The 15,770-nt window shown below is 36.8% G+C and overlaps 1 protein-coding gene across 5 annotated transcripts in view; it reads left to right on the top strand.

Annotated features, from left to right (window-relative positions):
* The window catches only part of UNC13C (unc-13 homolog C), a 599,100-nt gene that overhangs the window by 413,906 nt on the left and 169,424 nt on the right, over positions 1-15,770 (top strand). For all 5 annotated transcript variants that reach the window (XR_008299165.1, XM_027067285.2, XM_053223997.1 and 2 more), the window contains one exon: positions 5,412-5,497. Coding sequence is in view for 4 of the 5 variants with exons in the window: in XM_027067285.2 (XP_026923086.1) it covers positions 5,412-5,497 (86 nt within the window). In the remaining variant the exon portion in view is untranslated. The remainder of the gene's footprint in view (positions 1-5,411; positions 5,498-15,770) is intronic.

Here is a 15,770-nt window from a genome sequence, read left to right as displayed (position 1 = left end):
AAAAAACCAACTCTTGGTTTCATTGATCTGCTCTACAGTTTTTTTAGATTCTATATTGTTTATTTCTGCTCTGATCTTTATTATTTCTCTTCTTCTGCTGGGTTTGGGGTGTCTTTGCTGTTCTGCTTCTATTTCCTTTAGGTGTGCTGTTAGATTTTGTATTTGGATTTTTCTTGTTTCTTTAGATAGGCCTGGATTGCAATGTATTTTCCTCTCAGGACTGCCTTCGCTGCATCCCAAAGTGTTTGGATCATTGTATTTTCATTTTCATTTGTTTCCATATATTTTTTTAATTTCTTCTCTAATTGTCTGGTTGACCCATTCCTTCTTTAGTAGGGTGTTCTTTAACCTCCATGCTTTTGGAGGTTTTCCAGACTTTTTCCTGTGGTTGATTTCAAGTTTCATAGCATTGTGGTCTGAAAGTGTGCATGGTGTGATCTCACTTCTTTTACACTTATGAAGGGCTTTTTTATGACCCAGTATGTGATCTCTCTTGGAGAATGTTCCATGTGTACTCGAGGAGAAAGTATATTCTGTTGCTTTGGGATGCAGAGTTCTAAATATATCTGTCAAGTCAATCTGATCCAATGTATCATTCAGGGCCCTTGTTTCTTTATTGATCATTTGTCTAGATGATCTATCTATTGTTGTAAGTGGGGTATTAAAGTCCCCTGCAATTACCACATTCTTATCAATAAGGTTGCTTATGTTTGTGATTAATTGTTTTATATGTTTGGGGGCTCCCATATTCGGCACATAGACATTTATAATTGTTAGCTCTTCCTGATGGATAGACCCTGTAATTATTATATAATGCCCTTCTTCATCTCTTGTTACAGCCTTTAATTTAAAGTCTAGTTTGTCTGATATAAGTATGGCTACTCCAGCTTTCTTTTGACTTCCAGGAGCATGATAGATAGTTCTCCATCCCCTCACTTTGAATCTAAAGGTGTCCTCGGGTCTAAAATGAGTCTCTGTAGACAACAAATAGATGGGTCTTGTTTTTTTTTTTTTCCATTCTGGTACCCTGTATCTTTTGGTTGGAGCATTTAGTCCCTTTACATTCAGTGTTATTATAGAAAGATATTGGTTTAGAGTCATTGTGAAGTCTGTAGGTTTCATGCTTGTAGTGATGTCTCTGGTACTTTGTGGGACTTGCCACATTTCACTCACAGAATCCCCCTTAGGATCTCTTGCAGGGCTGGTTTAGTGGTGACGAATTCCTTCAGTTTTTATTTGTTTGGGAAGACCTGTATCTCTCCTTCTATTCTGAATGACAGACTTGCTGGGTAAAGGATACTCGGCTGCATATTTTTTCTGTTCATCACATTGAAGATTTCCTGCCATTCCTTTTTGGCCTACCAAGTTTCAGTAGATAGGTCTGCTACCACTTTTATGTGTCTACCTTTGTAAGTTAGGGTTTTTTATCCCTAGCTGCTTTCAGAATTTTCTCTTTATCCCTGTATTTTGCCAGTTTCACTATGACATGTCATGCAGAAGATTGATTCAAGTTATGTCTGAAGGGAGTTCTCTGTGCCTCTTGGATTTCAATGCCTTTTTTTCCCCCAAATCAGGGAAGTTCTCAGCTATGATTTATTTAAGTACACCTTCGGCCCCTTTCTCTCTCTTCTTCTTCTTCTGGAATTCCTATGATACGGATATTGTTCCCTTTGATTGCATCACTTAGTTCTCTAATTCTCCCCTTATACTCCTGGATTTTTTTTTATCTCTCTTTTTCTCAGCTTCCTCTTTTTCCATAATTTTATCTTGTAATTCACCTATTCTCTCCTCTGCCTCTTCAATCCGTGGTGTGGCTGCCTCTGTTTTATTTTGCTCCTCATTTATAGCATTTTTTAGCTCCTCGTGATTATTTCTTAGTCCCTTGATCTCTGTAGCAATAGATTCTCTGATGTCCTGTATGCTTTTTTCAAGCCCAGTGTTTAATTTTATGACTATTATTCTAAATCCTTGTTCTGTTATATTGCTTAAATAATTTTAGATCAATTTGTTAGCTGTTGATATTTCCTGGAGTTTCTTTTGAGGACAATTCTTCCATTTTATCATTTTGGTAGTCCCTGCAGTAGCTCCAAACTGCAGGGCACTTCCCCTGTGTTGTCTGGAGTAACTTGTGTTGGTGGGCACAGCTGCAGTCAGACCTGAAATCTACCCCCAGCCCACCACTGGGGCCACAGTCGGACTGGTGTGTACCTTATCTTCCCTTTTCTCAGAGGCAGGACTCACTGTGGAGTGGGATGGCCCCTGTCTGGGCTACTTGCACACTGCCAGGCTTGAGGTGCTGCTTCTATGGGATCTGGCGTATTAGCCGGGGTGGATGCACAAGGTGCACAGGGGTGGGAGGGGCAGGCTTAGCTGGCTTTGCTGTATGCGGTCCCCTGCGGGAGGAGCCCTACAGCACCCAGAGGGAAGCAGGCCCATCAGAGGGATGGATCCACAGAAGCACAGCGTTGGGCGTTTGTGCGGTACAAGCAAGCTCGGTGAGGGGAACTGGTTCCCTTTGGAATTTTGGCTAGGGGATGGAAGAGGGAAATGGTGCTTGCCAGTGCCTTTGTTCCCCACTGAGCTGAGCTCTGCCTTCCAAGACTCAACACCTCTCCCTCCTGGTGTCCTCTTGCTCTCCCCGCACTCCGAGAGCAGAGGTGTTGACTTTTAACATTCCAGATGTTAAGTCCCTCTGGCTGTCAGAACTCACGCAGTCCAGCCCCTCCGCTTTTGCCAGCCAGACTTTTGGGGCTCTGCCTTGCCAGGAGGGCTGCCCCTCCACTGCCCCAGTTCCCTCCCACCAGTCCGTGTAGCACGCACTGCCTCTCCGCCCTTCCTACCCTCTTCCATGGGCCTCTTGTCTATGCTTGGCTCCAGGGAGTCCCTTCAGCTAGTCTTCTGGCAGTTTTCTGGGTTGTTTAGGCAGATGTGGGTGGAATCAAAGCGATCAGCAGGACGAGGTGAGCCCAGCGTCCTCCTATGCCACCATCTTCCTAATCCTATCTCCCAAAGGCTTTTGTCTTGAAATCTATATTATTTTTTGTTCTTCTTAGTCTTTTGCTTTACCAAGTAAATTTTACAGTCACTTTGTCAGTTTCCACACAAAAAAAATCCTGCTGGAATTCTGATTGAGATTCATTGAATCTATAAATCAATTTGGAAAAAAATGACATTCTAACAATATCTAGTATATCCATCCTTAAGTATATTTCTCCATTTAGGTTTCATTTGGTGTCTCTCCTCAGTACTTTGTAGTTTTCTTCTTATAAATCTTGTACATATGTTTTTACATTTATACCTAAGTATTTGATAAATTTTTCTGCTATTTTGAATGATGCCATTATTTTAATTTCAATTTCCAGTGGTTCATTGCTAGTATATAGAAATAATTTTGTGTATTGACTTTACAGTCTGTGACCCTCAGAACCAAATTAGTAGCTTTTTTCTAGGTTATTTTTAGGATTCTTCACATAGATTATCATGTGTCTGCCCTAGAATTTTATTTCTTCCTTTGCTATATGTCTATGTTCCTCTTGTCTTATTTCTTTTTCTTGCCTTTTTCAATCTTTAGGAACACTAGTATAATGTTTAATAGAAGTAGTGAATGTAAATATCACTGCTTTGATTCTGATCTTAGCTTGAGACTATTAACTAAAATGTTAGTTGTAAGTTTTTGCAGATTCTCTTTATAAGATTGAGTTGCCTCTACTTTCTAATTTTCAGAGCTTTTGTTTATTTATCATCAATGAATGTTGAGCTTTGTCAGATACTTTTTCTGGATCTATTGAGATAATAAGTTTTTCTCTTTAGTCTGTTGATATAATAAATTACATTGATTCATTTTTTAATGTAGAACTGACATTGCATTTTGGACATTAACTTCTCTCAATCATGATGTATTACCCTTTTTATATATTGAAGGATTGAATTTGCCATTTTTTACTGAGAATTTTGCAAGTATTTTTGTGAGAGATATTATTTGTTTTCTTTTTGTATTACGTCTTTTTTTAAATATCAGAACACTATAAAGTGAATTAATATGTTCTTTGTTCTTGATTCAAAAAATTAATTTCCTCCTTTTATGAGTTTAAAGCATTCTCATTATGTCATATTACTTACAATTTTGTTAGTGCATAATTGTTACATAAAAATTAATATGCCACAAATTGTGATGTTAGTAGCTATCCACGAATGAAAACTGTTGAAATAAATTACTCGCCCAAAGATATTTTTATATCAATAGAGTAAAATTTAATATTGAAAACTAATTTGTATACATTTAGGTTATATATTTTTTTATCATAGAATGTGTTCTGAGTTTACTTGATAAATGTACAGATTCTGCATGTTAGTTTTAAAATATCAATTGACATTATTAGGCAAATTGATAGATGGCAGTCGGTAAGGAATATGTGATGAAACATGCCTACTTTTGGTGGCAAGTGGGGCTAGAATAGTCTTATGTAGTGTCAGTGTTGTTGGTGGTGGTGTTTTTCTTATTTGAGGTCATATTGAGGTCATATTAACTTAGATAACACTTTCTATCCCATTCAGGAGTGTTACTCTGTTTTGATTTAAACTCAAAAATATAGGTGAATGTGAGAGCTATTTTTGTTCCTTAACATATTTTTTTGTCTCTTAGTATATATTATTTTTATATGCGTGTATATATTAAATATTTGTGAGAAAAGAAAGTACTTTCAGTCTTAACATATTGGCATGTGGTGTTTTCAGTATAATGAAAAGACTTGGTCATTATCTTCGTTGGGCTTATATTACTAGGAGCTTTATCATAAGATTGAAAACCCATCCAAACAGAATGGGTATTTAGCAGCCATAGTAATCTTAGTCCTAAAGTCTATTTGACCTAAAACACAGAGTTGCTTGGAAATTCTAGAGTCCTGATTAATGGGTTCACAGTGGGCCATTTTACAAGAAGTGAGGAGCCTTTCTGGAGATAATTTATTTTAAGCAAATAGAGAGTGGAAGCACTCAAGCTTGCTTTAAGGAAAATGGCTAACAGATTAATGCAAGGTGTTGTTTTGTTGTTATGTAGTACCAGGGACTCAGAATCATATGCCCTATCTTCAGAATTGAATTATATGAAAATAGAGTGCTTGACCAAACTAAAGGGCTTTTTAAAGCAAACAAACACATAGCCTAAGACATCCATCACGAGCCCCAAGCACCACTTTGGTACTAATGCTACAGAGTCTGTTTTCCCAGCACCAAATAATTGTGTTTATTTCTGTACTCTGGTATGTGGCTTTTTCCCTATGAAAGTTTATAAAGAAAAATCTCATAAATAAAAGTATTTATGAGGTATATAACAATTACTGTGGCATATATGTAAAGCTGTTTTTTAGGCACATTTCTCTTTCCGATGCACTAATATATGTGTTTGGTTTTAGGTTTCCTCAAGAACTGAACATGGGAAAAATAAGCGCTGAAATTATGTGGACCCTTTTTGCTCAGGATATGAAATATGCATTAGAAGGTAATTACGAATATTTATACCTCTTTGAACACATGTTTTAAGTAAACTGTGATGTTAATTTCTTGATCTTAAATGTAAAGAACTGATGGAGTAGAACATTGTAGTGATTAGTTCTAAAACATATTTCTACATTATTGGGAAATATAGATCTCAAAGTCTTTTAAAAGCCCTAAAAGCATACATTTTTAATCAAGTTGTCTACGTTGCAGGATCACAATAAGTATTTCACTTGTAGGACAATGCTCAGATGCAGGAATACCTTATGGCAGTTCATTTACCAAAGCAGACCATATTGAAGGCGTGAGTGAGTAGTATTAGTCTAGCAATTTGTCTAGGTAGACTTGGAAATTGTACCCATGGTTATGAAAGTTAGAATCTGACCAGTTTTTAAAAAGACCATGGCAAAGCTATTTATCATGAATTCTTCTCTCAGTCAGTCTAAATCTTCTAAGGGAAATAGAGCTCTTTAAAATAGAACTCTAAGTTTAAAAATTCTATCCATATCCTTTGAGCACTCACACTATGGTTAGAGTTAGAGCACTGGAAACCAGTCTAGAGTTCCTGTCCTCTAGGGATTTAGAGTCAAGTAGCAAATTTTCTTTGCATTTGTTCAACAGTATATTTTGAACTCCTAGATGCTAAATGTCCATCACTATACTCAGTGTGGAGTATATAGCAGTGAACAAGACAGCCACGGTCCCTGCCCTCAACAAAATTATGGAGGGTAGCCACAAGAAGTATGGGGTGGTCAAGTCTAATGATGATAGAATGTTTAGAGGAAAAGCACGTAAATCAGATTTGAGACATGGGAGCAAGGTAGGCTTTCTAGAGGCACTTAGTCTGAGGAAGTGTTATCTTGACCAAAACCTGAAGTATAAGTAGGAGTTAGTTCTGGGAAGAGATGAGCAAGAAACATCTCTTTCATGTCCTGGCAGAGGACAGACTGTTAGCAGTTAGAGTGAGTACAAGGTACGTTCACGAAAATCACACTCAGCAGGCCCTATGAACAAGACATAGCAAGAAGAGAGGCTGGAAAAACTAGCAGGGACCAGCATACAGGACCTGGTGGGATGTGGTGAGGAGTTTAACTCTCTGCGAAGACAAATAAGAGATAATGAAAGGATTTCAGAAGTACATGTCTTGTTCAGATTTGCAACTTAGAAAAAGCATTTTGGCTGTAATATGAAGAACAGATTAATAGGGTAAGACTGGTACAGAGTTCATGCTCATTGTATCATGTTGTTTTTATTTTTGTTTTTTTAGCATTGCTAAAATGTAAGCATGTTGCTGGGGGACACAGAGGGAACATAGACGTTTTTGTTATTTGAAAAAGAAGGCACACAGTAGATTTTAATATCCAGTTTTCTGGTAAAGTCCAGCTCTCCCACCCACAAATAGAGAGGTTTTCTGTCTTTAAAATTAAACCAGACTGTTGAGAGGCACAAACTCCTTATTCTTCAGTAAGATGTTTCTTCTCCATTGTATTAGTCAGCCTTGTTCTCTCTACTTCTGTGCCTGCCTCCCACCAACTACATCCTTTCCTACCAATCTCCTTCAGTTTTCTCTTTGAAATTCAAGAGTCTCTTAAGTCAAATGGGGAGCACCAGTACACTAGGCCACTAAGATTCCTCAGCTAGCATGTACTCCCTTCTTTTATCCTTTACACTCTTCCACTCTCCTCCAATGTCTGTCAGGCATCTCAAACTTTGTAAGATCACTAAAGTAATGTTTATGTTAAAGAATTTAAAATACCAAAAATTTGGTGTTTGTTTGCAACAACATTGAAAATAGGAATGCTAAAAGAGAGCATCTGTAACTTTGATTAGAGGCTTGGTTAATAATTTTGTGTAGGAACAGTATCCCCAAATGCTGAGATTGTATCATCAAAAATCAGCTCCAAGATCATTCACACATATTTTTAAGAAGGCATGGTAAATATAGTAAGGGAATACGTTGGGTTGCAGTTAATGATTTATGCAACTTCTTCTTCTACCAGATGAGAAGACTTTTGAGTGCAAAGATTTTTTTTCAACCTTTGTATGCATTGAACATCAAGAGAAAGTCACTGTGTGTTTGTTTTCTTGAAATGAATCACAAATGAGATAATCCTATAGAAACAACCTTGGAGACAAGAATAACTACCATGTTCAAAGTAAACATTTGTGGTATTGTTAGTTGGGAGGCAACAAGATACCTTAGACTGGGAAACCCACCTTTAGAAAGCTTTATCACTCATGGGCTGGGCAACCCTGGAAATTAGTGCTTCTTCAAACCTTGATTTTCTTTTCAATAAAAAAGGTGATAAGAGTCCCCAGGTTGGTGTGAGTATTGCATGATAGGTTAAATGTGCTTGGCAAACTTGAAAGCACTGTGCTAACAGGAGGGGGCCATTATTATTCTATACAGGGGAAAAGATCTGTCAGAGTCTCAAAGCAATCTGTTTTATGGGTCATTCAAAGTTTAAACCTCTAGGAAAGTGTTCACAAATGCATGTGAATCTGTCCACTTTCTCTCCCTTTTTCCTTTACACTCTTTCAGTCTAATAAGTGGCTTCAAGAAAAAGACTACCTTTTTAAAAATGTGGCATGAATAATAATCACTAGAGAAAATGAAGACTAACAGCCCCTCGCAGAGTAGAGGGCATGTACTTAAAAACATTCATCTGGCGGGCTTTTTGCACATTGATAGTAATGTTCTTACTTGCCCTACTTGCTTTCTAAAATGTTAAAATTTACTGACTATGGAGTAGTGCTTCCAGCTCTTGACCTAGAAAGACTCTGTGTTGGCGTTAAATAATTTGGGCTACATAGTTCGACTTGTGACTAAAGCATCAGAGCCCAACTTGTGAGCAACCTGTGATGAAGTCAGGTCAACAGAGAAGAGCCAGTTAGATAGAACTTTTTGACCTGTAGCTGTTTGCAGCATTTTGCTTTTCTTCATGAACTTGTCACCTGCTGTAAAAGAATTAATCTAATTTAAAATCAAATATCTTTTCTCCAACTTCACTTAATCTATATGAGCCAAGTTATTTTGTTTTTTAACCCTTGACATTAATCACCTTACAAGCTTGATAAACAGTAATTCATTTGATCACTATGGTGATAATTTATTGAATGAACCCAGAATAAATGATTTTACCAATTAAAAAGAAAAAAAAAGATGAACTTTCTCTGGAAAAGAGAGCATAGGAAGGGGGAACATGGTGAAACAAAGTTGGTTTTGTGGAATTGTTTCTAAATAATTTATTCTAAAAGCTCTTGGAGTCTTTACCCTGGCAGGTACAAAATGTAGGTTTTGTAGTAATTTAGACCTAGGTTTGGGTTCAGACTCTGCTACTTTCCATTAACTCCTTAGCTCTGATTTTGGACAATTTATTAAACTCAATAAGCCTCACTTTCCATCTTTGTAAACAAGCGGCAAAAATACCTACCCCATAAATTATTGTAAGAAGAAATAAAAAGACACAGAGGTATGGAGATAAGGGGAATAATTTCCTACAAAATAATACTCAACAAATACTAGCCATAATGACAACCTTAAGGATTATAATTTAGTAAACAAGAACTTGGAAATGATTTATAATACCACCAAAATGTTTAGATGACTCTTAGTGACTAAAATGTTTAATTGGTAATTCCTATTGACTGCAGACATTGTGTTTGTCATGTTGATATGCACAGATTTGGTTGCCTGCCAATTCTTAAATCAGGACAGTCCTGTTCAGGGTACTGATTGTATAACATATGTCTGTGTCTTCACAGCCTTTATTAAGAGCAAACCCTGCTAGGCCCCAAGATAACAGCCAGATGGTAGATTGGGTCCACAAGGATTCAGGTGGTTTCTAATTAATAGCTCTGTAAAAGAATGTTTGGGATTCTTTTAAATACTTAGTCTTAAATTGGGGTTTGTCGCTGGTCTTCAAGTCATGTTCTGAAATTTGTATCCACATTTAGGAGGGGGTAGGCTAGGAGAGGGGTGCCTAAGGCATTGGTCACATTCTGAGATGAATCTTTGAATAGAAAAAGTCACTGAAAATAAATTGGTTAAAAATTACTGTTTTACTTTAATAACTTAGGCCAAGATAAAATTAATTATAATATGTAACACAGAATCATCTTTCACCTGGCATTAGTAAAGTCTCTCATATCAATGCTCCTCAAACTTTACTTTGCCCAGTAGTTACCTGGGAATCTTGGGAAAACACAGACTTTGACTGAGTAGATCTTTTACGGGAGGCAGGATTCTTTTCATTTCTAACATAATCTGAGCTGATACCCAGCTGGTTGGTGTACCACACACTGAATATGGCCAGGATTAAATGCTGTAGTTAAAGTAAAGCAATAGTTCTGGATATTTTGCCTTTTTATTACTGACCTTAGTTGTCTGCTACTAAGTTACATTGAATCTCACCAATGGGTGAAGATTCTCAAACCTGTTTTTGTAATTTTTCAGCAGCTCATTGTCCTAGTAAGCCGAACTATTGCTGCTAATTCTTCCTCAAACTTTCCCTTCTCCACCTTGTCTTAACTTATAAATTAAAATATTTGCCTGTTGAGTACCTTCTGAAAGTTCTTTACTCCCTTCATATTTATTGTTATGATCTTCTCTCGAAAAAAGTATGATCTCTATTGCTCTTCACCCAAATGTCAGGCCACCCTGTGCATTTAAGGGCATTGCCCTTGACATTGTAGCCACAAAGACAAGGAGAACACAAAGGCATGGTTACATCGTTATTGGTCTTGTTGACTACCTTGACTATACCAGAAGAACTGACTTGCCCCATGAATTTTGCTAACCTCTCTTAGGGTATTCTCATACTTAACATCTTTCTGCTCTACCTCATGCTTAGTCTACTTCAAACCATTATTTCACACTTATCACCTTTCTGGTACACTTGTCAGCAGTTTTCTGCCGATTTTCAAGTCTACCCTCACAAGCCACTGGTTGTCAATTTATCTTGATCTTCATTTTTTTAGTAGAGAAGAGTAGTTTCATACTAATTTCTACATTGAATAAAATCTCTCTAGAAACAATGGATTTCTTTTTTCCACTACTTCCTACTTTGAATCTTCCTCAATGTTATTTGAATGACAGAGATTAAAACTATACCTATACGCTATGCCCATATATACTGTACCTATACACTTCAAAGACTCTGGATGGAGCAGAGATGGAAAGCACTTTGTAAAGGATCTCTCTGGCCTCCTTTTCTTACAGCAATAATAGTCAACCTATTTGTTGTTGTTGTTGTTTTCCATTATCTAACATTCTTCAAAGGTCCATGAGTAACAGGGATGTGAGTGTTTCTTAACAAAGGAGAGAGAGCACATGTCTTTCCCTCATCCTGTTGAAAATTTTCAGTATTACTCTTTTCAAGAAGCCAATGACTTTTGGGGTGCCTGGGTGGCTTAGTTAAGTGTCTGACTTCAGCTCAGGTCATGATCTCAAGGTTCGTGGGTTCAAGCCCTGCGCTGGTCTTTGTACTGACAGCTAAGTGCCTGGAGCCTCCTTCAGATTGTGTCACCCTCTCTCTGTGCCCCTCCCCTGCTCACACTCTGTCTCTCTCTCAAAAATAAATAAATATTTAAAAAAATTTTTAATTAAAAAAAAGAAACATGACTTTTGAATGATTCAAAGAAATAACATAATACTTATTTGTGAAAATATTAGCTTGGAACAGACAATGTCTTGTACCTGAAAAAAAAAATTCTATCCTCTATTTCATATGACTAATAAGTCATTTTCCTATTCTAAAAGCTATTTGTTAAGATTTAGGTACTTTAAGAATGACTACCAGAATACCACAGAGACAGTTAAACAGTACTGGAGGACACTTTCACTTTCCTGATATCATAAAATAGCATTAGTATCATTCCATTTGCCTAAGCTAAAAATTGGGTAGTCAAGGTGGACTTCTTTCTCTCCTCTGCATCTAATTAGCAAATAGATACTATAAGTTCTATGTCTAAATTCTCCTCCATAATCTTCTTTTCTATGCTTCTTACTGTTGTCCTTGTTTAGATACACATATTTTCTGCTTTCACTTTCATTGATAGGGTTCTTCTTTTCTAGATGCCTCCCTGACCACTGGATAAAGGTCACATTCCTTAGCATGGCCTGGACCAGTACCTTACTCTTCTTTCTGTACCTAGTTTTAGCCCTAGTGTTTTATGCTGTAGCTACATCCACATGTTTGAAATTTCTCTGAAATCCTCTTAAAAGTTCCTGCCTCAGGACATTGTGCCTAATGCCCCCCCATCCCTACCCAAGCTTTTCCCTAATCGCCATCCCTAACAAAGACTCATGTAGTCTTCTGGGTTAAGTTCAGAATTTTTTATTATGTTAAGTTTTCCCTGGCATTCTCAGAGAGAAATAAGTACTTGGTCCCTATTCTCCCATAATATTTCCAATTATAACATTTGTTCATGTGTTACACTTCATAAATACATGACTCACTATGCCCTGAGCTCTTATTCATTTTTTGCTCTCCCCTTCCTCTGACACATAATAGAAATGTTCTGGACCAATGAATGCACACAGGAGTATAAGCCTGTGTCTACAAACAGGCAAAAGCATAGTTGTATGTTCCATTCTCAAAATGCTGATTTCCATTGACAATTCAGTACAGTCACACAAACCTCATACAATCTCATATAAAAAAGAACATTTCCCAACAATTCTTTTCACCACATGTGGTTGTGACAGTTCTAGAAGTGTTTAATAATCATAGCTGTGAAAAAAAACCTAATTACTTTGGTTTACCCACAGAAACTCAGTGTGTGTGTACATGTGTATGTTGCTCATGCATTTGCATGTGGTAAGAAAAGATGGTACATTTACCATAAAGTACAAGCTATACTTCCTTAATTAATTATAAACAATTTCTTCCAGTTATACCCTATTTATTAGCCCCACCTCCATTTCTGTGACATCCTACCAGTTTGTATTAATCTATATTCATGCTGAATTCCAAATCTAGATAACTGGACAACAAGTGAAAACAAAACTGAAATCACTAATTCTCAGTACTCATTACTGCAAATAAACAGTTCTATTCATTTGAATTTTCAGTAGCAGTTCACATCAGTCCTCTGTAAACTGAAATAAGATTTCTGGATTAATGTATCAGTTTAGATGGGACAGTTTATTTGAGAGATCATGTGTTACATCTGTACCTCAATCCCCCCAAATAAAGGCAAGAACAAGATATGTTTTATATTTGCCCCCACTCTCCCAAAAAATAAAGGCAAGAGCAAAGTGTATTTATTTGTATTTAAGTTTTCCTGATCCATTAGGCCAGGTGGTTCTCAAAAGGTGGGGCCCAACAGTGTGTTTTCTTATTTTTTATTTATTTTTTTATTTACGTTTTTAGAGAGAGAGAGAGAGCAAGAGCATGCACACAACCAGGGGGCAGGGGAAAACAGAGAGAGAGAGAAGATCTTAAGCAGGCTCCACACTCAGTGTGAGATCATGACCTGAGCTGAAATCAAGAGTCAGATGCTTAAGCCACCCACAGGCCCCCTAGCAGCCTGTTTTTAAAACAAGACCTCCAGGTGGTTCTGTTGCATGCTAAATTTTGAGATTATCATTGTTTTAATTTATAAGAAAAGAAGAATATAAGAAAAATTAAAATAATAAGAAAAAGAAGAAAATCTAAAAAATCATAATTTTCAAGGAAATAAAAGGAGGAAGTCAAGTCCAGTAGCATGAAACTCAATAGGATAAAAATGACAGGGAAGATATTGATGACTCAGCCAAGAAGGAATATAACTCTTAGGTTAAGGAAAGTCCATGGAGTATTCAATAATATAAATGAAAATGAACCTCTGTTACAAAAGAATGAAAAATTGCTTATTTTGTTTAATCTCCTGTTCAAAAGAAAAATACAAACACATATTGCATTCATGTCAAGCCATTTTCATTTTTTTTTTGCCTTGGGGTCATAATCCAATAAAAGCAAATAAATTTCCTCTAATATTTATATCTTTATTTAACTATTTCTTTGAGTAGGACAAAATTCAATGCATTCTGAAACAGCTAATGCTCTGTTGTTGTTGTTGTTGTTGTTGTTTTAATATTTTTCATTTATTTTGAGAGAGAGTGTAGGACAGGGGTAGAGAGAGAATCCCAAGCAGGCTCTGTGCTGTCATCACAGAGACTGACACAGGTCCTGATCCCATGAACTGTGAGACCATGACCTGAGCTGAAATCTAGTCAGAGGCTTAACCAACTGAGCCACCCAGGTGCTCCAATGCTTCTTTGTACCATAAAATGCTGCAAAGCCAAATACCATAGAAGGTGGATAACTAGCTTTACCATTTACTTATGTTTTATTAATCTTATCAGTATGACTTTAACTGGTGATTTCAACAAAACTTTGACATATTTAACTGTTGACCATGTTTGATATAAGTTTTACAGAATAAACATTTTCATTGTTTTTAAGTAGAATGAGTGGTCTTACTAGTGACATTCTCAATTATATGACATTATGAACTCTTTGGAGGAAGGGACCATATTGACCATGTTCAATCTTTAGCACAAACGTAGCAGGTATAGGTTCTCAGTAAATATCATTGGATGAAAATCCAAGGTGGACAGAACTCTGTACATATGCATTTGTGTGTAGGTTAACTACATAATTCAGAATGATTTTCATCTTCATTAGGACCAAAGGTTGCACTTTGTCAAAACTTTCTATATGGTTTCCAGAACATTCTATATTGAAGTATATTACTCATCAGTTTAATTGTTTATATTAGTATTTGGAAAATAGCATAGTAAAGCTTCAGTTGATCAGGATGCCTTTTATTAGATAAGCCTTTGAGATTCAGTTGTCAACCAAATAATATATATAATAACCTACTCTTATATATAATGATCTATTTTACATTAGCAAGCATAGCACACAAAACATATGGCAAAACTCTCAGAACCAAATTTTAGCCATCAAACAGATTTCACAGGCTGATTAATAAAAATCAACTTTCAAGCTACATAATCAAAAATATAAAAACATTACATTAAGTCTCCCATGGCATTTATTGTGGAAATAGAGATCATTGAGAGTAACCGTTGAAAACGAGGACAAGACTGTGATGGACACACGTCCCTATGTTCTGTTCTTTCCTTCCTACTGCTGCCTGCCCCTCCCCCTTCTTTATCATCCTCTTGAAAGTTGGTACACTCAGGGCTTTCCAGCAGATTGGATTCACTAAGGTATTTGGGAAATGTTAGATATCTCTTACAAAAATCTGAAATCAAGGGGTGCCTGGGTGGCTCAGTCGGTTGAGCGTCCGACTTCGGCTCAGGTCATGATCTCGCGGTCCGTGGGTTCGAGCCCCACGTCGGGCTCTGTGCTGACAGCTCAGAGCCTGGAGCCTGTTTCAGATTCTGTGTCTCCCTCTATCTGACCCTCCCCCGTTCATGCTCTCAAAATAAATAAACGTTGAAAAAAATACTTTATTACAAAAATCTGAAATCAAAATAAGAAAGGAAACACATTAAAATTAAAAACTGGGCTAGGTGGGGATGGTGAATAAATCCTGCTTACACGGTGAACTGGCAGTGGGCATGTGGGCACAAACATAAAGGAAAATAAAATGGAAACTAGAAATGAGCTTATTACCCTTTGCTTTTCACCTTCTAAACATAGTATTTTTTAGACATTTAGGGGATTCTTGCCTCCTTTCATCTTCACTGTGAAGGAAAGTATCAGTGTTAGTTCAAATGACCTAAACTTGGAAGCAAAGAACCCTTTTCACATTTACACTAAATGCGTTTCGTAGTTTCCTCCTCTCTGGTAGCACCTCTCCCCCTGCAAATTAAGTTGTAACTACTTATTTTGTATTTCTGGAGTAGATCTAGAGGGTAAACTGTGTGTAATTAATCTAGAACAAGCTGACTAAAATATTTAGCTTCAAAATAACAGGAAGGAAAAATAGGCATTCAGGAGTGTTTGTAGTGCTATTATTCACCTTAACCTTTAACCATCTACTAACTCACCTTATAATCTATTTCAGTAAAAGATAATTAAAATATGTTGACCTGAGTAATATACTGTGTTCCTTTGACAGAAATGAGTGTATTCGAGTAAAATCTAATTAAATAGCCTGCCACTTTCTCTGGGTTCCCAAATCTCTGACTCAAAAACTAATCACACAGCAGAAACAGGTCTAAATTAACTTACACTGTGGATGCGGCCTCACTAGCAGCACAAGCAGATCCATTTGTCAAACACACCCCATGTGTGTTCTGAAATTAATTCCAGTGG

Source organism: Acinonyx jubatus, chromosome B3, assembly GCF_027475565.1.
Source record: "Acinonyx jubatus isolate Ajub_Pintada_27869175 chromosome B3, VMU_Ajub_asm_v1.0, whole genome shotgun sequence".
Classification (NCBI taxonomy): Eukaryota; Metazoa; Chordata; class Mammalia; order Carnivora; family Felidae; genus Acinonyx; species Acinonyx jubatus.
The sequence above is the reverse complement of the archived record's forward strand: the minus strand, read 5'-3'. Positions and strand labels throughout refer to the sequence as shown.